The following is a 21,772-nucleotide window of genomic DNA, read 5'->3' as shown; positions in this document are numbered from 1 at the left end:
ATTGGTTTTGGCTTTGGTGCCCTACATTTTGGCTGCGATGCCCGAATAAATTTGTATTTATCAAAAGCCAAGCCTTTGCCGTAAACATATCTTAATTCCAGGCCTGTCATTAGTGGTGGAGTCTGCCTATCCTGCATGGAAATCAAGTTGCCTACCTACGCATGAGGAATTCGCTGGAAACACAACATGCGTGTAATTCAGCATTACTGTTTGTAATTTTATCTCACTTATATCAGCCTCATTGTTCACTCTCCTAATGCCATTTTAGAGGTCTATCAAATTACTGCTAATGCAAACCTAACACTTCCTACTGCTGCTGGTTCACATTAACAGCATTCAACTGGCGAAACATAGGGTGGCTTTACTGTGAAGCTGTCACAGGAAACACAATGTGTTTGTTAGAGGTTAGCGCTGACAGCAATCGTTCATTAAAAATGCATCTACAAAACAAGACAGCTGGCCATTTTTAAATATTGCAATATTGGACCCAGCAGAGCGAAGGTGACAACTGTGTCTGTGTATGGTGGACGGATTTGGCTTGGAGGTAGAGGTCGATCCCGGCTTCCCCCCAGCCCACATGTTGAAGTGTCTTTGAGCAAGATACTGAACCCCAAATTAGCCCCTGTGAGTGTGTATGAATGAGTTAGTTTCTTTGTACTGATGAACAGTTGGCACCTGCCATCAGTGTATGATTGTGTGTGAATGGGATCAATGACAGGTAGTGTAAAGCGCTTTGAGTGGTTGGAAAACTATAAAAGTGCTATACAAGTACAGTCCATTAACCATGTATGATTGTCTATGTGAGGTGTTTATTTGCAAACTTGTATCTTTTTTTGGAAAGGAAAAAAGACTGAATTTGCATTTATTTATGTCAACAAGTCTTAAGCATTAGCCCTTGTACATGAGTGATTGTATATTTGTGTGTGAATAATAAACTCACCAATACTCTTACACAGTATGCTTACTCATGTGTAAACAGTATCTTTTAATCTTTACACCTCACATGCGTGCTTACAGTAGTGTACTCACATGCAATGCGGACGTGTGCCTTGCGGCTTTTGGTGGTCCCAGCGGAGCTCCAGGCCACGCACTGACACCAGTAATCTTCAGGACCAAACAGCTCCTCCACCTGCTGTCGTGTAATTTCTATACTGGCTTCTCTTACCACCAGACCTGCAGAAGAAAGGAAAGGTACTGTTGAATCATTTGCAATATCAGTTGAGATTTAGATTCAAGCTAAAGAAGACTCCTGCAAACGGTAAATGAGTCACGAGTTCCAGTTTCTCAGTGAACCATTGATACTCTGAAAAGTAAAAGCAAAAGTCTATTTAAGCTTCTACTCTGGTGATATGGCTTTCATGTTAGCTTAAGAAGCAAAAGCCAAAGTGGTGCACAGTAAATATATTTGCAAGTAAATAGAAGCAGGGGATAATCATACAATATCTGCTGCTCTTTTCAAACCCAGGTCATTTTACTGAGTAGATTCAATCTGGATTTAATGTAAACTTTGTGAGATTGTTCCTTTGCACTTCTACCACTTATCTCACTCTGCTCTCCAATTCCTTCTTTTCTCTGGTGTTTTGAAAGCAGCTCCATGTGAAGAATAACGTATAAGTGAGGTATAAATAGCTGCACTCCACGGATAGGACAGCAAGGGAGCACAGATAGGAGGAGGACTGCAGAGGAAAACAGGAAATGAGGAGCGAGGGATAAACTCAGGATGATATTATGCGAGACATAGGAAAGGGGCAAGTAGAACAAAGGTGCACAAGCAGGGGGAAAAAAGAGACATTAAGAACATTGTCGAAATGCACGACAAAGGAAAAGAATAATGAAGAAAAACAAAGTAGGAGGAGGGACTGATGAAATAAAAAAGGTTAAGCTCACAAACTAGAAAAAAGAGGAGAGGAAAATGAGAGAAATGGTAGACTGGTAGACGTAATGGAGAGCAACATGACAGAGGCACAGTGAGAGGAAGAGAGAGGATGACAGAATAAGAGGTGGGAGAGGGCAATGAAATGTGAAACGGAAAGGAAAAGGGAAAGGAGATAAAAATGGGTTTTAGGTAAAAGTATGTGAGGACTGGGGAATTTACGGGCAAAATGCTATGAGAAAAGATCTTGGCAGTTTATTTCTGGTTAGGCAGTGCTACAAAGACCCAAGCAACAATCTCTATGGGGCTCCACAAATCTGACTTGGGCCTATTACTTATGAAGACTCTCAGTAAGTTCTTGCCACTAGAGAAATTGACAGACAGTTATAGTAAGAATGCCAGTATAAAGGCAAAGGGTGAAATTCAGTGAGCAGGATTGTGGTGGACCAAAGACCATTAATGATTGGCAAGAGAATTAAAGAGAAACCCATGAGGGCAAAGAGTAAGAAAGGTAACAAAAGCTTTTGTGGAAGCTAGCGGGGAGATGGGGAGACTTGGCTTTTGAGTTAGAAAAAAAAAAAGATTGATAAGGGACATGAAGACGGAAGAGATGAAAAGTAAAGAGGGCAACTCGGATGATATGGCAATTCAAATAGCATTGATGGCACAGAAGGCAAAGAGGAAAGTAAGGCAGAAAGTAAAAAGCTTGTGGAAGGTTCTGCTGGCACAACAAGGGATAATAGCCAGTGAGGGCAAGAAAGCTATGAGGACAAAAAGCAAAGACGGTATAAAAACTAGTGTGAATACCAGCACTTCAGCAAACAAGCAAACAGGGAGATTGTTATAGCTTCATGGCTTAAAATGAAAGAGCAAGGGACACAGCAAGAGAGCTAGTGGCTAAGGAAACGGCAGCTAAAGAGTCAGTTATAACCAGCAAGCAACCCGGGACTAAAGCCGTGACTAAAGCCGAGACAACTAGTAGGCAGGCAATTGCAACAAGCAAAAACCACAGCGTGAGAACAAAAAGGACAAAAGAGATTGGAGGAGGTGGGGACCAGTGAGCATGCTACTGCCGAAGTAATGAGGAAAGTAAGGCAATTAAAGTAAGCTAGTTATGGCAAATGGACTCAAACAGATGCAAAGAAAGCATATGGGATGGTACAAGAACGGGACCATGGGGCTTGGGGACACAGTAAGAGGTCGGAGCAAGCTTATACTGAAGACAAATAAAGGGAAAACGTGCACATTTAAAGCTTTTGCGTCACTGAGTACATGGCTTATTAAGCTGAAGGTCAAAAACTATTAGCAGGACAATTTTATTAAATCACTGGAGCAGTTGAAGTATTAGCCGATTAGCGGATAGCTACATTGTATACTTTGCATTGGAATAAACAGACATGTATGCAGCTAAGAATTTGTAGAAAATATAGAATAAATTTACACTCAGAATCAAATGTACACTTTTTTCATCATAAATAAATGATGACATCCTCAGAAAAAAAAATCTGAAAGTAATAAAGAAAAAAGGAGCCCATTCCAGAAAACAGTAAAAACTACAGATATCAGTCTGCACTTTCATCTGCTCCACACTATTTATTGCTTAGAGAATAATACTGCAGCATGAGGGACAGTGGCTGCGCCTCAGGTATTCTGACTGAAAAACTGCAGCTGACTTGTATTGCATAAGAGGATGCTTTCTCCCAGCAAAGGACCAAAGAAAGCTGTGCCAAATAAGTTTTAGTAGTTTCTGTTGCACTTATGTAGCACACCTTAGTAAATATAGTCTAAGCAACATCAAGTTTTACACCTCACCTTTGCACTCCAACTTCCAAGTTATTTAATCTTTTAGCTTGTTTGGAAGTGGTTCCAGTGAAAGTACAGCTAACCAAAAAGCTCCAACACAGAGAAAGCATCAAGTTTCCAGAGATGTATTATTAGTCTAATTTTAAATAAAAGTAGATTGGTTCATCTTCAGCATTACTTTACCAGTTCTTGTGTATAAAGTAAAAGATCATGGCTTATTAATACTGAGCTGAGCTCTGGATGCTAACTCTGCACCCAACGCAGTGTCAAGTGATGTCGCTGATCATGTCTAGACAGTCATCTGTGCCACAATTTCAACTCTGCTGGAGGATACTGGTATCACTCACATACAAGAGTTAGGGATGTCAGTGGGTGAATAAGAGGTAAACCAGGATGTGTGTTGCAAGGTATTGCATGTAATGAAAGAGGGAGATATCAGTTATAGGACAAAATACAGCAGAGAACGTTACAGGCATATGAGAAAACAGACAGGAACACAAAATAAGAACAAGACATATATAGAGTGAAACAGAGAGCATCGGGGAGAGCTGAGTTGGTTTCACAGCGGGGGAAATCAATGGTTGTAATGATGAAATGTGTTCAGTTTCTCAGTGAGGCTGAATCTGACACTGCTGGCTTAGTGTGGATGGAAGGCCAAAATGACGAGGAAAAGAGTATTTGTCAAATGAGTCAACATGCACTTAAGTAATTCTTTAACTGTCAGCTTTAGAAACCTGATCAGCAATCAGTAGATTTTCTGAACATGGTCTAAACATGACATCCTGTTTCGTCAATCAGGAATTAGAGAAAACTGGTTAACACAGCTAGATTTCTTTCTGCGAGAGAAACCTGATTTCCTTGGCCATGTCTACACCTCACTACGGTTTCTAATGGGTTGTGCGCATGAGCAAAGACTTCCAACAGGGGGATGTGTCGCTGTGAAAGCAGTGCAGAGAGATGAAATGGAACATCATTCCTCTTGCCGATAGTTGTAGTAGCTGTAGACACATTTGCATAGTAAGAGAAAACTCTCACTGAGTCGTCAGTCCCAATGCTCCGACCAAAAAAAAGAAAATCAAAATCAATGCAGCACACCAATGACATTTTGCAATGAAATATTACAATAATGTTAGAAGTTATTGATGCAATATAAAGTCATCTCAGTCAGCCTTTGTGAAGACACTTTTTTTTTCTTGTGCTCACAACTTTTAATAAGTTCCACTGTGTTTACATGACAATGACTATAATTTAATGTTAGAAGGGATGTCACACATGTAAATCTAATGTTTCATCCTACAGTGTCATCTGTGTGTTTTCATGTCAGCTGGGAACTAAAAGTAAGTGTGAAAATTCACAACAGAAATATAAGTATGCCAAACTGTTGACACCACAAGTCTGCAACAGATCACACAGATTCCCTTGTTTTCCTTCAGTGTCATGTAAACACAGAAAACATGTAACAAAAATAAATAAATAAAATAAAAGTGGGAACAGAAAGAGAAGATAAAGATAGATGTAACTGGATCTGGAGTTGCGCTTTTGAAACGGTAAAGCCCCAGTTGTTTCCATTGTTTGCTAATGCAAAGCTCACAAAGCTAGTGTTGCTGGGCAGAAAGCGACTGAATTACCTGAGGCTTAACAAGTCCCAGATCACTCAGTGTCTTATTTTGTTTAGATACAGTGCTTAGAGCATTCACATCATTCTGTTATGAGAAGACAAGCATGGAATTTTAGGTCTCTGTAGCATGACAGTACTTCACATCAACAAAACCACTGCTGTCAGCTGGGGGAGGTGAGGGGAAAGAAGTAGACGAAAAATGGAAGACAAAGTATCAAGACAAGTGGATACTGTCACAAACATTTCTATCAATCACAAAACTGTGCACAACCCCTAAATATTTCTCTTAGTCCTGGTTTGTCAATTCTTATAACAAAGTTTACTTGTCAGCTGGTGAGTAAAAGTACAAGAGTGGGTGAAAACGCTTTGTCAGGTCTGGACTTTATATTTTACAAATGGGAACAGGGAGTAAACATGCACAAACAACGATTTGGTATAGAGATATATAAATAATGTTCTATCTCTGTGGGTTTGTCATACTATACATGCCACAAATACTGTACCTCTTACTAAATGTGATGAGTAAGATGGCTCAGACAACCTGCATGTCTCTTTTTTGCAGCAAATTGAAACCAGAAAGTGGCTCTGAAAATGGATATTTACAACAGACAGGTCTGGATAATAACTATGCATTCATCAATATCTTCACAGTCAAATAATGTAAGATAATTGATGACTCAGATAAAACCTGAAAACACCTCATGTTTCTTGCCATAACTCCACTGTCAGCAGAGTTGCCACGTCCATGAATGCCACGTCCATGAATCTCTACAATTAACCTACTTGGTAAACTGTTATTATACCCAATATACCCAAAAAACACTGAATTTTCCTTTAAACACACTGTGCACCACTCAGAATAAGTTTTTTGTTTTTGTTTACAAAGGCTAACTTTAGATAACTGTATTTGTCAGAGCTCAAATTAATGTGATCATCAGAAGCTTATAGACTAGAGTTTCTCATGTTATCAATTCTGGAGAAATGTTGGAGGAGAAACAAATGATGATAAGCAGCTTTTTCACAGAAGTGATAAGGAAAGTTTCTAAAGAAAAATGGATTTACACCAGTGTAACAAAAAGCAGACAACTGCTGAGTAAATTACTTAATCTACGGAATGACAACAAAATTAATGGGTTTGTTGTTTATAATTAACTGGATTTGTTTTTAATTAGAAACATTTACAAACATATCTTTCTGTTGTTACATAGGACATTGTGGAAATGAATTTCAATGTCAACCATCTGATTCAAAGCTTTCATTATTTGAGATTTTAAGAACGAAGATGTGTAATACATGTAATTATTCAACTTTCACAGATAGACTCGGACATTGCAATGGTAACAAAATCCTCTAGTGGCCACGTCATCAATTAGAAGCCAAAATATGTCTCTTGCCATTTCCCTATGTCCCTAGCTGTTAAACCCACCCGGCCTGTTGGTCTATTTCTCATATATTTTGTCTCTATGTCTCTCTATCCCCCACTGTGCTTTGACAGAAATATATAGATGAAGAAAACAGACATGTAGTAATGGCACAGACAAAAGTGTAAAGTCTTGATTTCTTTGATTAAAATGAACCAGAGATGGAAAGGAAAAAGCTAGCGAGAAATACATATGGAAGAAAACTAGCAAGTCAGGGACAGACATGAAAACAGAGACAGGGGTTTTGAGGTTATATGTTTTAGAAAATGAAAAAGATAAGGGAACATGGAAAAAAGCACTCAAAAGCTTTGTGGTGTTTAAATGTGATCAGTGACAGGTCAAACAGAAAGGCCTTTAGGGAAAAGACAGAGGATACAGAAAAAGTCAACACTGGCTATTATTATTTCATCAGTGCCACAGAGGGAGAGAGTCTGACAAAAGACAAAGCCATGAGGTCAGAATAGACAATACACAATAACACGATCAGCACTGCAACAAACACTACATCTGTGCATAATGTTCCATTTTTGTTGAAACTGTTTCATAACCACTGAATTAACATCATATTATTGTTTTCTTTCCTGTATGTAAATGAGTCAGTCTTATTTACCCTCAAATTCATGGCAAATTAGTCCTACTTAAGATACTTTAGAACTGGGCAGCTTTGTGCAGTGGATTTAGACATCTACCTGAAGTTGATCCGAGCTAAACCCAAGTCTATCTTCGTGAAACTGCCCCATGATCTAAATACAGTTGAACACCTATGGGAGATTTTAGACTGATTTTTAAATTATCACTCTCGTCCATCATCATGGAATATCTGTAGCTACTATCTACTATTGAGACAACACACACAGTGTGTAAGCTATTATGTAAAATAGATTACAGTATGCAAGCACAATATTGATCAAACGTAACAGTAATGGCTGTCATAAATACGCAAAACCAAAGTAACAGAGTTCGACAGCTGAGTCAGCTGAGTCATACGTTTAGAAATCTATTTCGCAGCCAGTGTTCAAGATCTGAGGACATGGCATGTTACATTACCTGAAAGCCCTCGCTGAATGATTATATTAATATTATAAGAAAAGAGAGTAAAAGATGGAGAGAAAGGGGGAACAAAATTGAAAGAGTAAAATGACAACACGATGAGAGGCGTGAGGAAAGGGAGAGAGCAAGGGTTGACTGAGTTTTTTGCCTACAGAGGGAAATCATCCAGGACATCGACAGAGCAGAGTCACCGGTCTGTGTCCAATTCAACACTCACAATGCACACAGTAGATATATGTGTCTATACATGTGTGTATGAGTATACTCTCTTAATGGCTCCCACTCTGACATTGATTGATCATCGCAGTCCCTCCTGGTCCATGTTTGAATACCTCTCCTGTGTGTGTGTGTGTGTGTGTGTGTGTGTGCGCGCGCGCATGTGAACGCCATTGAGTGTGCACATTTGTGTCCTCCAGTAGCTCTAAAGAGGCAGTGAACCAAGACATTCCAGGACCCGAGAGAAAGTCAACTTCAAACAAACACGCACACGCACACACACACACACACACACACAAACATGAATGTTCAGATACACACACACAATTTAACACAAAATAAAACATTATCTGTCCCATGCACAGACACAGCACAAACGCAGATAATTAGCCAATAAACACAGTTGTATATATGTACAAAATCGATACAGACACAAACACACAGCTGTCATGCATATCAGGAGTCACCAACACAGAAGCTAATTGACCACTTTTATAAATCTTGATGGTTGTTAATAATTGAAATCGAACAATCTCAGTTAAAGAGAGGGAGAGACAGATAGAAAGAAAGAAAGAGCAAAAAAGATGGGACATGAGAGAAGGCAGAAAAAGGTGAGAAAGCTAAAGGAAAGAAGGTAGAGGAGAATGGGAATCGTGCCAGGAAGAGGGAGAGGAAGAGAGAGAGGAGAAGAGAAACATTAGGAGGAAGAGACGGGAGTAGAGATGAAGGAAAAGACGAGAAGAAATCAATACAAGTGAGATGGCAGCAAAGGAGGGAAAGAGGTCACAAATCACCCAAGCCAATACTGTGCGTGCCAATAAAGTATGTGCGTGTGCATGTGTGTGTGTGTGTGTGTGTGTGCGCTCATGTGTAGATGTGAAGTCACAGGTCAGTGCTAGCAGACTAATAACCATTCACACTTAGGCTAATGGAGACAAAGTAAGTAACCTAGTGCACAATATGTCATTAGCACACTTCAAGGCTAATGGAGATATACCGAGGTCGTACGCATGTTGCTTAAGCAAACACTGGAAATGCCCTTCACAATAAGATATGCAATCTAGACAAATTATGCTGGTTCTCACCTTAAGTCATTAATTCAGATGGAGATATGGGAAGCGTGTTTTGGCAAATGTCACTGCTAATAATGCTACTGTATTAAAGTGCCTGTCTGGAGGAAGCCAAGTTGTTTTGGTTCTAAGTACTTTATTAAATGTTCCTTTCCTGCTTTGGCTGAGGCGCAGGGAGGGGCCGGCTAGCATGGAGACCTTAGCGGCAGGTTGAGTTAGCTATGTTTGTAAAGGATATTGTGACAGTCAGTGGAGCTGCTTAGGGAATCAAGCCTGTTCTCTCCAGTTGGAGGCTGACCTCAGTAACCCCTAGGCCATCCTTCTCCCCACTCCCTCACCCCCCATCCTTGCCTGTGACCATCACCTGGCTTATCTGCCCTCCAGAAGAGGCTCCATGTGACTCAATTCCAGGTAATTTATTAAGGTGTCATGAAAAAATTATACACAAAAGAAGATCTTCATAACACCTTATTTGTGTGTGGTGTCATTTGAAAAAAAGATCTGCAATTATAAGTTTGACAACACAATCAGAAATTTAAATTTACTCATCACTGTCTATTTATGTCATTGCATTCATTGCAGCCAAGCAACGCCTCCTCCTCCTCCTGCTCTGCTGCTTGCATTATTTCCCCATGCAGTTTTATAAACAAGGATATAAACAATCAGTATTTCACGAATGAGAGGACATGTGTTTAATCTGATTGGACTCTTTGCAAAATAATTTAATATAAGAAATAACATAATTTCTGTGAGGAATGAGGCACAGTAATCACTCAAAGAAATTATTTAGGAGCAAAATCTTGTGTGAACGTACCGACAACGTATTTTACGATGGGCTACATGGATTGTTTTTTGTATTCATTCAAACTAGACTTTTTTCTTAAAGTGACAGTCCTACATCTTATAAGCTTTGACTCAAAATGACAAGGAAAAGACGTTTTTCATTGCAGACATTTTGAGTTGTCATAGCAGGAACGGCACAGGTGGAACAGATAACATGATCACTAGTTTCTGTAAGTGTCTCATCAATCCTTTCTAGCGAGACAGCATGCACAATACAAGGAGACAGGGAACACTAAATGAAATGGAGCCATTGTTAATGTTATTAATTACATCTTTGCATATCCTGCTTGTCAAAACATGTCAAAATGTCTGCCATGAAAAGGTCCATTGTGATACCTGATAAACAGTTGTAGTCATACTTATGAAGCCCTCTGACTATTGTTAGAAGATATCATAATGCTTTATGATGGCATTGTGATGCATTATCTATGCATGATGATGCATTATGAAGGCTTATGTGATGCTTTATAAGCCTCATAGAAAGTAAGACGGTGTAGTCCCTCATTCGTCCAGGAGTGTTCCATCGTAGAAAAGGTTTCAGTCGTAGTTATTCTCATTGAGAATGACTTCCGAAAATGTCTTGATTCTGAAAAGTGTCCAGATGACTACGACTGAAACCTTTTCTACGAACTCATAGAAAGTGTTTCATCCTTGCCATCATCTAATAACTCATTACTCTAGTCTATTTTGTTTTTCTTTCCTTTTCCACCATATGACAAAAAAATGTATTTTCATTATTCTGTTTAACAAGAACAACCTTATAAATGTATTTTTGTGCAAGGCATCACACAAAAGCTGTTTGGCACAAACAACTTTCAGGCTTGTTTCATTTATGTTCTAACTTTTGTATGCGCATTTTTACTTTTGTTTTCTCTTCATCCCCAGGATCAAATGAATGCTGTGTTTCAGCACATAAGCTGACTTTCCTTTTCCTGCAAAAAAGAATGAGAAACACAAGGAGAAAGAGAGAGTGGAAGTGAGCGAGAAAGAGAAAGAAAACAGCACAGCAGGATTCATATCATCTTTCTCCTCAGTGCGACTCCCTGATATCTGCTGGCCTTTCCAGCCCTCTCAAAGGCACCCTCCATCAGCATCCCTCCATCATCCCCTACTTCTTTCCCCTGCTTTCTCAAGCTCAGGTTTTATCTGCCTCTGCTCTCTCCAAGTTCATCCAGTGGAAATTATAGTGGAGCACAAAACAACATGGAGCAGAGAGAAAGGAAGAGAAAGAGAAAATGGGGAAAAAAAGAAAGGGAGAGAGAAGACAGAGATAATAAAAGCAGTATGGGGGCCATAGCTTCTAGCTGTGTCTGTGAAACAGCAGGAAACAAAGAGGAGAAAACAGCTTACAGAGTTTAGGTTTTCACGCAGATAAACAGATAAACAGTGCACACACACTGTGCATTCACGAGGCACAGACCTACAGTAGCTTTATATGTGATTTGCTAGAACTATGTTGCATAATATATTTCAAGCATTCATAATCTCTTAATAATCCCATTGTCTTTTGTTCAAAGGTGACCTAAATGCTTAGAATAAGATCAAAAAGGCATGATGGAAGTCTCATTGGATATCACTATTTGATTTCTTTGTTTTGTGCACTGCATGAGTTTAACTCAGAGAAAAACACATTGCAAATGCTGCAGCATACAGTTGTTCATTACAACTTCTATGTAAATAAAAAAAGTTTTTAAAAAATTGAAAACACAATGCAATTTTCCTGGAAAATGCTCCGGTCCAGACATCTCCAAACCTCAACAGCTCTTGATATTGCATAATGCCCCCAGTTTATTTATTTAGTCATTATATTTTTATGTGTACATCTGTATGAATTATGGTGTGCTTAAGTGTCCTGGAGCAGTACAAAGTAGCAAGCAGCCAATCAGTCTGTTTGTTTTTTTACTAGTGACATTATAATGGTTATTTACAATATAAATCAAGCATAAATTTAAACATATCTTAAGCGGTCCAAACATTTAAAACCAAATCCATGTTTTAACCAGGCCTGATGGTTACTTCAACAGGCAGGGGCACTCAAAAAGATAGCTCTAAAATGTAATTCTAAAACTTAAGTTTTGTACAAAATGAGATATCATTGGTTAATGTGGCTGCAAGACATTCATCAAAACTAATGTCAGGAATAAATTGGACTTGTGTTCAAAATACACAGATTTTTCTGACTGTGTGATCCGTATCCTTGAAAGACCTCATGGTGTCCATCACATACAGCATGAGAGCCTAAATTCATGGGTTGTTAATTGAACAGAATTTCCTCTCAATAACACACTGTCTGGAATCCAGTGGTTAGCAAATGAACAGCTGATGGGAGACTAATAAATGACTAACTGCTGCGCATAATGTCAGTAATGAATACAGAGATGGGAGGAGAAAAGTAAAAAGAGAGAATGGAAGGAAGACAATGGATGCTTATTGTAGATACACATAATGTAGGTCTGTCAGTTTAACCTGGGTAACCTCAGATTATGGCCAGGTAAAATGCATGAGTTATGTTCATATTAAACAAGCTACTGTGTGTGGCACATAAACATCTCTCACATTTCACTTATGGAAAACCAAAAAAGGCTGTAAAAGAAAGACTTGTATAAATTATGGTAGAGAGCAAGACTCAGAGACCAACACATGAATGAACAATAGAGTTGATTACATGTCACCTTCCTGTCTTTCTAAAAAACCTCATCAGGGCACCTAAAGTGTTTAGGAGATAAAGGACAAAGATAGGAGATGACTCAAAAAAAAATATGAACAGAAAAAAAGGTTTAAAAATGACACAACTGAGAGACAGAGGAAGATGAATAAAAACAAACAGACGAAGAGAAAAGAGAGAACATGCTAAAGAAAAACAAAATGGGATGAAACTGTTCAAAAGAAACATGTTTAAGAAATCAAAAACAAGTTATGCAGAGTTGAAGACGATGAACAAGGGTTAGAAATGAGATGAGATATACTGTAGTGTTATATGAAACCCACCCTCCAACATTTTTTTCTCTTCTATTAAAACTATTCTTTGCCACTGTGTGCATCTCTGAGTGTGTTTTTCTATATTTGTACCTGTAGTTTCTCTTCTCTCATGTGTACCTCTTGCAGGTTTTGTTGTATTTATTCTCCTCTTCCTTGACTATTCATGTGTGACAGCTGAATCAGGGGAAACATCAAACTGTACTGCTCAGTTGCTTCTGTCTCCGTCTTGGGTTTAGCACTGTAGCAAACCCACTCAGCAGCCAGGACACCAAAGAACACACACATACACAAGCATATATACACAGCACAATGTTTGGCTCCAGGGTCTGCTTTATATTACAAGGGGAAATCTTCAGTGGGCAAGTCGATGTGTCAACTTGAGTAGAGACAGAATCAAAAGTTCTGCTTCCTCACAATTGCAATGCAATATACACACTGACAAATATCAAAGAGTGAGCACATAAAATATGTATTTTGCTCACCTGCCTCAAGAAAAAAAACACAATAATTCAACCAGCAACATGCTGAGTGGTGCTACTGTTGACCCCACTGTGTATTTCATTCAGCAGGGACTATATATCAGGAGTTTTCAAACTGTTTTCAGCCTGTGTTTAATCACTCGCTCTGGGGACTCAGGCTCATTAACAAGCAGGTGGAGACCCATAAGCTGAGCTCATGTCAACCTTAAGTCTAAGAAACCAGGTTGTGTACGTCTTTGTCTTCCTGCCAAAGCAACAGCATGATACATCATTACCTAGCCAGCAGAGTAATACCATGTGCTGTCAAGTGACAAGTGTGGAACTTTGGCTTAAGTCCAGTATATCACTGTGGATCCTATTAAACTGTCCTGTGAACATCGCAGTACAGCATTGGTAGTGGGGCAGCTGCGTACACACATCTGACATGTGATCCAGATTTCTGCACAAATAACTAAACATCTGAATAATAGGTTTAACCTGTTTGCTTATAGTGCACCAATGAGACAACCTGGGAAAAATGTTGGCCACATTTCCTGGATTGTGACAATTTTATATCACAGAGAGTGAACTATCATCAGTGTCAGGCACAAAAGAAATATGCAGGCAAAGAGGTCCAACATTTTTTTATATACACCTGTGCACCTTAGATATGTTAAAATACCTTTTAAATTGTCTGCTCACCAGGTCACATATAGTACAAACAGTCTGGGAATTAACATCTGTTGTAGAAATAAAATATGTATTAAATGCATGTATATAGTTCACGCACTCCATCTATTTGATTATTACTTCTTTTGTTGCATGTATCTGTATTGGATGTTTCTTGGATGCAAAGTGCCAGCATCAGCCGTGCATTAATTCCCACCCTCTGAATTTAAGTGTTTCTTTAAAAAAATAGCTCTCCTGTGTGTAGCTTCTTCACAGGCTTCTTTTACCACCAGTGCTTTCTGTCAAAAATGTCCTGCCTTAAACAAAAACAGTTTGGCAGTCCCTGTACTGAATATCCTCTCTGAATGGCAGTTTTCATTTAATGTCTTTACCACCCATTTTTTCACAGTATGATCTGATCCACCCACTTTCGCTTGCACTTCAAGTAAATCTCTGGTTAGATCTGTGTATATGTTTATGTGTATACTGTATGTGTGCATGTGCTAGACTTCACTCACCTGAGTTTTCGTCCACTCTCTCTTCCACAGTGTGGTCTTTCTGATGGACCCACTCGCTGTTGCACTTGAAGTAAATCTGTGTGGCAGGCGTTGCTTTGCAGTAGAGATTGACAGGTTTATTCTTGACAATGTAGCCTTCCTCAGGTTCAAACAGGAAGTGAGGTAAGGGCTCCGGAGGGTCGGAGGGGAAAGTTTCCGGGAGTTCGCTCAGACTCAGGAAATCATCATCATCTCTCACTGCGGGGGGGAGGAAAAGAGAAAGGTTAAAATTATGACAGTTACTGCTATTCAGTGGAATTTCTTTTACTGATTTCCAGCTCCATCAGTCTTTGTTTTATCGACTCGCTTTGAGGACTAACAGGTTCAGGTTGGTTCAGGGAGGAAATACTGCATTCTTTCAATTGTTCATTATCGTTCTGTGATTCACACCAGTGAGCAGCATTGTCCCCTGAACGGAGTGTGTACTAGACAATGTCGTTCTCATTTGATCACTAATAAGCCGGTGACCTGTACAGAGTACAATTCTCTTCCACTGAGCCATAAAATGCACCTTTAATCAGCACCTGATTGTCGTGTCCATTTGTGGAAGCCTTCTGGCTATCAGAGTCATTTATAAAAAATTTTAAAAGCACAAACGTCTCTGCAAACCTACACAGAGAAGGGTGTTGTGTGTAACCATAGGTCGCAGAGGCTCACAGAGGAGCCAACGCACACACATCCCAAATCTCGACAACTTATTGTGCGGACGTGGATGTCATTGACATGACCCTTCCCCCGTGGGATTCAGATACATCAATCACCAACAAACGAACATTCTGATATGTATACCCACCGACATTTTACAGCACAACTACTTCGCCTTGTGTGTGAGTTTAAACCTGTACCAAGAGTCTACGTGCATAAAATCCCAAAAGATACACATCACAGACCACTTACTGAGAACACAAGTGGGATAGACACAGAAACATACATATAAACAAACATAATAACAACATAAACAGGGCTACATACTGTTTACACAAAAGTATCCCAGTAAGCACATTATAAGTCTGTGACCTAATACATAGATAATTAATAATAAGAATAATAAATGAACGTCTTAGGTAATGTTTAGTTCCAGACATTGGTGACATAAGGAGTACTCACAGGGCTAGTTAGTAAACTACTGTAGCTGGCAAGCTTACCGCTAGTCAGTCACAATAGCACTTTGCGCTTCTTTCAGTTTTGGGCTAATTAGTCCCCCCTGGCATTTTGTTCTCAGGACTGTACACAAGTACATTCAATAAAGAGTTACTGAAGGGAGAGAATACTCTCTGCTAACTGTCTGTTAGCTTGGTCACTAATGTTACAAAAGACATTTGTACCATTGACAAAGGAGTGTTAAATAAAAGTGGATGCTGCAACACAGCTAATAAGTACTATGACAGCTTCCTCCATTTTGGACTCTCCGGCTCTCTGTTCCCTCAAAGGTCAGTGCTGCCAAGATGGGTTGCTGTTGGTCAACAGTGCTAATTTACGGGTGAAATTTAATGATGCAAAAATTTGCACTAATTTACTTCGCCCCCACGAGCGAATCTGTTTTAAATCCTGGTGTGACCAGGCCTTAAAACTAAACATAGAAAAAAAATCTGAAAACATGAAATCAAAAAGGTATTCAATTAAAACTCCTCCCTCCATTGTAATCAAATCCAAATTGGGAACTTAAACTTTTTAAACAATATTTTCGGCAAATAATCATAGAGGACAGTGGAGAATGAATAGAACAGGAAAGGTACTGACACACAGACTGGAGGAAATAACAGACAGGGTGCTCATTCAGCCAACCCTGAGGGCACCAAGAACTTTATCTTCCTCCTCCTCCATCCTGATCTCTCTCCTCCACTGTCTTTTCAGTAGGTCCAAACTTCACGCCCACCCGTGGCCTCAATCAAAGGGACCCCAAGAATGTTTTGTCACCAGGTTGCCAAGGTCACCAAAACACAGAGGATTACAAGAGCAGGTGGGAGGGAGAGGAAGAGGCCTTTCTTTCTTTCGCTCCAATAGACACACATGCACACATACACAAATGCACATTTTCTTCTAACTTGTAATTTCCCTTCACTCCATCATCATCCACTTTCATTAAGACTGTCTAGACCTTTTCTGTGTGTGTGTGTGCGCTTCCGTGTGTGGTTGCCTCACCTGGAGAGCTGTGACTCATGGGAAAATGTTAACACAGAACATTTTTGACACAGCTGCAAGGTTCAAACTCTTTTTTTCATCTCTAATGTGTCATGGCTACAGTCACACGTAACACTCCTACAAAAACAAACACAATCTACAAAAAAGCAACACATAATTGCGCATTTATATGCCTGTGCACACACATACACAATCTTACATTCCACCACCCTAACGGTGTGTGTAGTGGTGCTTATCTTGGAGAATAGCAGTGTGCTGTGGGGTAGAAGCAGCTTAGGTAAAACAACAAGACACAAATAGGAAGAAAATGAGTAGGCAGCGTCCCCACTTTGATGTCACAAGGCTGACATTTTCGTTCTTAGTTCTGTAATTAGTTCTCTGGGAGTATGAAAATTGGTAGACATTTTCACAGCATAATTTCATTATCTGTGGGAAATTTTCTCCCACTATTTATCCAGAGTCATAATCACCCATTTCTCTGTCAGACTCTTTCTCACTTGCTGCACTGCCTCCTCTTTCACAAGGACTATTTCTTGTGACTTTATGTTTCTCCAACACTCTGCTTTACACCCTCCTACCCCTCCCACTTTCCATTTTGCCCCAACACCCATTCTCACCCTCATCTGTCATTCAGAGAGCTGGGGGGGGGAGTCATTGCTCTGGAGCGACAGCTATAAAATATTGATTGGCACAAGAAACATGATAGCCAGAGAAAAGGGTGGGTGGAATGGAGAAAAGGGGAGAGAAAATGTCCTATGAATAAATGCTTTGTCTCAGAAATGCCTACTATTTTCATTCTCTTCTGTGCCATCCTTGCTTCTCTCTCCTCTCCCCAATTCACACTTTTTCCTTCCCATATTTTTTCCCCTTCAACTGTCTTCTTAAACCTTCTCCCTTTTCTCTTGTTTCTCCTCCTCTTTACCCCCACTGCTCTCTTCTGATCTCCTGACAGAGTGAATTACTGATCCTAACCCAGCTCATAAACGTCTCGCCTGAATGCTGTCATCAATAATGGATGGATGTAGCAGAACAATGTCCAGGTTCAATTTACAGTATGTAGTAAATATGTACTGGGGGCAAAAACCACATTTACTTCATCGCTCGCGCCTGTAGGCCTGCCCACTTAAGAAAACCTACAAACCCAACCAATAAAGCTCAGTAAATCTGCTAAGAATGATGTCATCAGAAGTGGCCAATCATGTTCAAGTGTCACAGGCAATGTGATCTGATCTATCATATGGATACAGAGATTGATGGATAAATGACAGAGGGAAAGAAATGAGAGAGGTAGATTGAGGGAGGAAAAATATAATGAAATGGGATTCTATTAATAACATTAGTGAACATGGTCTGAAGTGACATCTACTGTAAAAATAACAGCAGAAGAAGAATAGGCCTCATAGGTGGAGATTTGGTTATGGACAGTAGGAACTTGTCCCTACCAATGTCAAGGTGTTGCTGAATTGTCTCTACCAATATTTTTTTTAATCTCTTTTAAACAATTTTGTTATTTTAACTCCTAATAGTGTTACCGGTTAGGTCTTTGCAGAGTTGCCAGATTTGTGTGTTTTCTGTACTACTTTGATGGAAAGTGAAAGAGTGAGATGTGGGGGATACTTGATAGTCACAACTGTGAATATTGATCATCCGACAAAATACGTCCCTACCAATTTTGAAATAAAAACCTATGACCTTGAGCCCATTTAAGAGCTGATACCTAAGAGCTAATACCTAACACTCTAACCTCTTTTGAAACAACAAGTATTTTCAAGAGTCTGAGGATTTCAAAGGTATGCAGCCGTGTCTGCGTCCTAAGGCAAGCCAAACGCAGCCATATAGGGTCAAAATGCCTCATGGGTAAGAATGTGGGTTTGTATGTCTGCTGTGGGAGTGTGTGTATGTGTGTTAGGGTCTTGTGTTTTTGGTAAGTGGTCTATGATGTGTATCGGTGCAGTAGCCGTGGAAATCATGAGATCATACTTCTTAACGTCTTATCAGCTAGTTAGAATCAGCAGCAGCTGCATAAACAGAGACAGGCACTTACACACACACACACACATCGTAAATAGACATACAAAAGCACACTTTTAAAACCAGTACCTTCACCCTTAATCCTCTCCTGCAACCACTATCAAGATCACACACACCCGAACAACTAAGAAAACAAAGCTTGAACGATCCCTATCTATCTCAGACACTGCCAAATTAAACAAGTCCCACATATAGACCCATGAAAATAAATGCACACAAAGGTGCAAACACTTTTGTGTACATTAAAACAAAAAGAAAAAACACATGGGATCACATATTTCACCTTTTTATTACTATCTCTCTTCCTCTCTGAATCTCCCTTTCCGTCTCGCAAACACACACACACACACACACACACATTGCTTCACGAACAGGAAAATACAAATACCCATTATTGGTGCTCATATTACCCAGAGCTCCTGCCCACAGAATGACTGCCCACAATCATCCCCCAAAACACACACAGACACACACATACATGTTTGTTTCACTATCCCTGTGGGGGACAGTAATTGACATAATGCTTTCCCTAGCCCCATACCCTAACCTTAACCATCACAACTAAATGCCTAACCTTAACCTTACCTTAACCTAATTGTAACCTGTACCCTAAAACCAAATCTTAACCCTTAAAAAGCAGTCTCTACCCATGTGGTCCCCATGGGTTAGTGTGCATTCATGTTAATGTCCCCACCAGGATATAAGAACATGAAACATTCACACACCCACCCACACCCCTTCACTCTTTATTATAAACACATTCAACTGAATAGACCTATTAGAATCTTGAAAAGGTTTAGGGAGTTTAGGGCCATTTAGGGAGAGGTGGAAAAAGAGAGAGTGAGATATGATGGGACAGCAGGGAGCTAGTGTATTATTTCTCTGGAATTAGATATATGATGCTGCCCATTTCCCAAACACACACAGACACACACAGGAAAACACATCACACACATAAATATGCAGGCACAGGAAAACATGCAAACAGAAGGCACATAAGCATGCAAGCAACCCCACAAAAGCATGTCTTCATCGCTCATCCATGCACACACACATTTAAATAGACACATAAACATGCAACACACATACAGTTGTATGCAAAAGTTTAGGAACCCCTGACAATTTCCATGATTTTCATTTATAAATATTTGGGTGTTTGGATCAGCAATTTCATTTTGATCTATCAAATAACTGAAGGACACAGTAATATTTCAGTAGTGAAATGAGATTTATTGGATTAACAGAAAATGTGCAATATGCATCAAAACGAAATTAGACAGGTGCATAAATTTGGGCACCCCAACAGAAAAATCACATCAATATTTAGTAGAGCCTCCTTTAGCAGAAATAACAGCCTCTAGACGCTTCCTATAGCCTGTAATGAGTGTCTGGATTCTGGATGAATGTATTTTGGACCATTCCTCCTTACAAAACATCTCCAGTTCAGTTAGGTTTGATGGTTGCCGAGCATGGACAGCCCGCTTCAAATCACCCCACAGATGTTCAATGATATTCAGGTCTGGGGACTGGGATGGCCATTCCAGAACATTGTACTTGTTCCTCTGCATAAAGGCCAGAGTAGATTTTGAGCAGTGTTTTGGGTCGTTGTCTTGTTGAAATATCCAGCCCCGGCGTAACTTCAACTTTGTGACTGATTCCTCAACATTATTCTCAAGAATCTGCTGATATTGAGTGGAATCCATGCGACCCTCAACTTTAACCAGATTTCCAGTACCGGCACTGGCCACACAACCCCACAGCATGATGGAACCTCCACCAAATTTTACTGTGGGTAGCAAGTGTTTTTCTTGGAACGTTGTGTTCTTTTGCCACCATGCATAACGCCCCTTTTTATGACCAAATAACTCAATCTTTGTTTCATCAGTCCACAGCACCTTATTCCAAAATGAAGCTGGCTTGTCCAAATGTGTGTTTGCATACCTCAAGCGACTCCGTTTGTGGCGTGTGTGCAGAAAAGGCTTCTTTCGCATTACTCTCCCATACAGCTTCTCCTTGTGCAAAGTGCGCTGAATTGTTGAACGATGCACAGTGACACCATCTGCAGCAAGTTGATGTTGTAGGTCTTTGGAGGTGGTCTGTGGGCTGTTTTTGACCGTTCTCACCATCCTTCGCCTTTGCCTCTCCAATATTTTATGTGGCCTGCCACTTCTGGCCTTAACAAGAACTGTGCCTGTGGTCCTCCATTTCCTCACTATGTTCCTCACAGTGGACACTGACAGCTTATATTTCTGCGATAACTTTTGTAGTCTCCCCTAAACCATAATGTAGAACAATCTTTTTTTTCAGGTCATTTGAGAGTTGTTTTGAGGCCCCCATGTTGCCACTCTTCAGAGGAGAGTCAAAGAGAACAACAACTTTCAATTGGCCACCTTAAATACCTTTTCTCATGATTGGATGCACCTGTCTATGAAGTTCAAGGCTTAATGAGCTCACCAAACCAATTGTGTGTTCCAATTAATCAGTGCTAAGTAGTTACAGGTATTCAAATCAACAAAATGACAAGGGTGCCCAAATTTATGCACCTGTTTAATTTCGTTTTAATGCATATTGCACATTTTCTGTTAATCCAATAAATCTCATTTCACTACTGAAATATTACTGTGTCCTTCAGTTATTTGATAGATCAAAATGAAATTGCTGATCCAAACACCCAAATATTTATAAATGAAAATCATGGAAATTGTCAGGGGTTCCTAAACTTTTGCATACAACTGTACTAGGAGCACACACTAGCAAACGCACAACACACACACACAGTGATAGAAATGGAATAATCCTATCAGCTATTCGCCTATAGAGCAACACTTTAGTGTTTCTCTCACTCCATGAATACTATGAACTGCCTGCTTTCTTCTGTCTCTCTCTCTTCCTCTCCATCTCTTTCATAATTTGCTGACATTATTGCTTTAAGAAAATAAATTCATTTTATAATTCTCTCTTTTGAAACATTTTTTCTAACACTCCATTGGGGATTCAGTGCTCAACTTTCTTAAGTGTATACTCTTCCACTATTCAATTATT

At 39.7% G+C, this 21,772-nt stretch overlaps 1 protein-coding gene across 2 annotated transcripts in view; it reads right to left on the bottom strand.

Moving 5' to 3' along the window:
• unc5ca (unc-5 netrin receptor Ca) overlaps positions 1 to 21,772 on the bottom strand; it is a 191,885-nt gene that overhangs the window by 80,971 nt on the left and 89,142 nt on the right. For both annotated transcript variants that reach the window (XM_044195537.1, XM_044195538.1), the window contains exons 2-3: positions 14,519 to 14,755; positions 1,030 to 1,173 (exon numbers count right to left, since the gene is read on the bottom strand). In XM_044195537.1, coding sequence (XP_044051472.1) covers positions 1,030 to 1,173; positions 14,519 to 14,755 — 381 coding nt within the window. The remainder of the gene's footprint in view (positions 1 to 1,029; positions 1,174 to 14,518; positions 14,756 to 21,772) is intronic.

The sequence above is a fragment of the Siniperca chuatsi genome, linkage group LG5 (genome assembly GCF_020085105.1).
Source record: "Siniperca chuatsi isolate FFG_IHB_CAS linkage group LG5, ASM2008510v1, whole genome shotgun sequence".
Taxonomy (NCBI): domain Eukaryota; kingdom Metazoa; phylum Chordata; class Actinopteri; order Centrarchiformes; family Sinipercidae; genus Siniperca; species Siniperca chuatsi.
The sequence above is the reverse complement of the archived record's forward strand: the minus strand, read 5'-3'. Positions and strand labels throughout refer to the sequence as shown.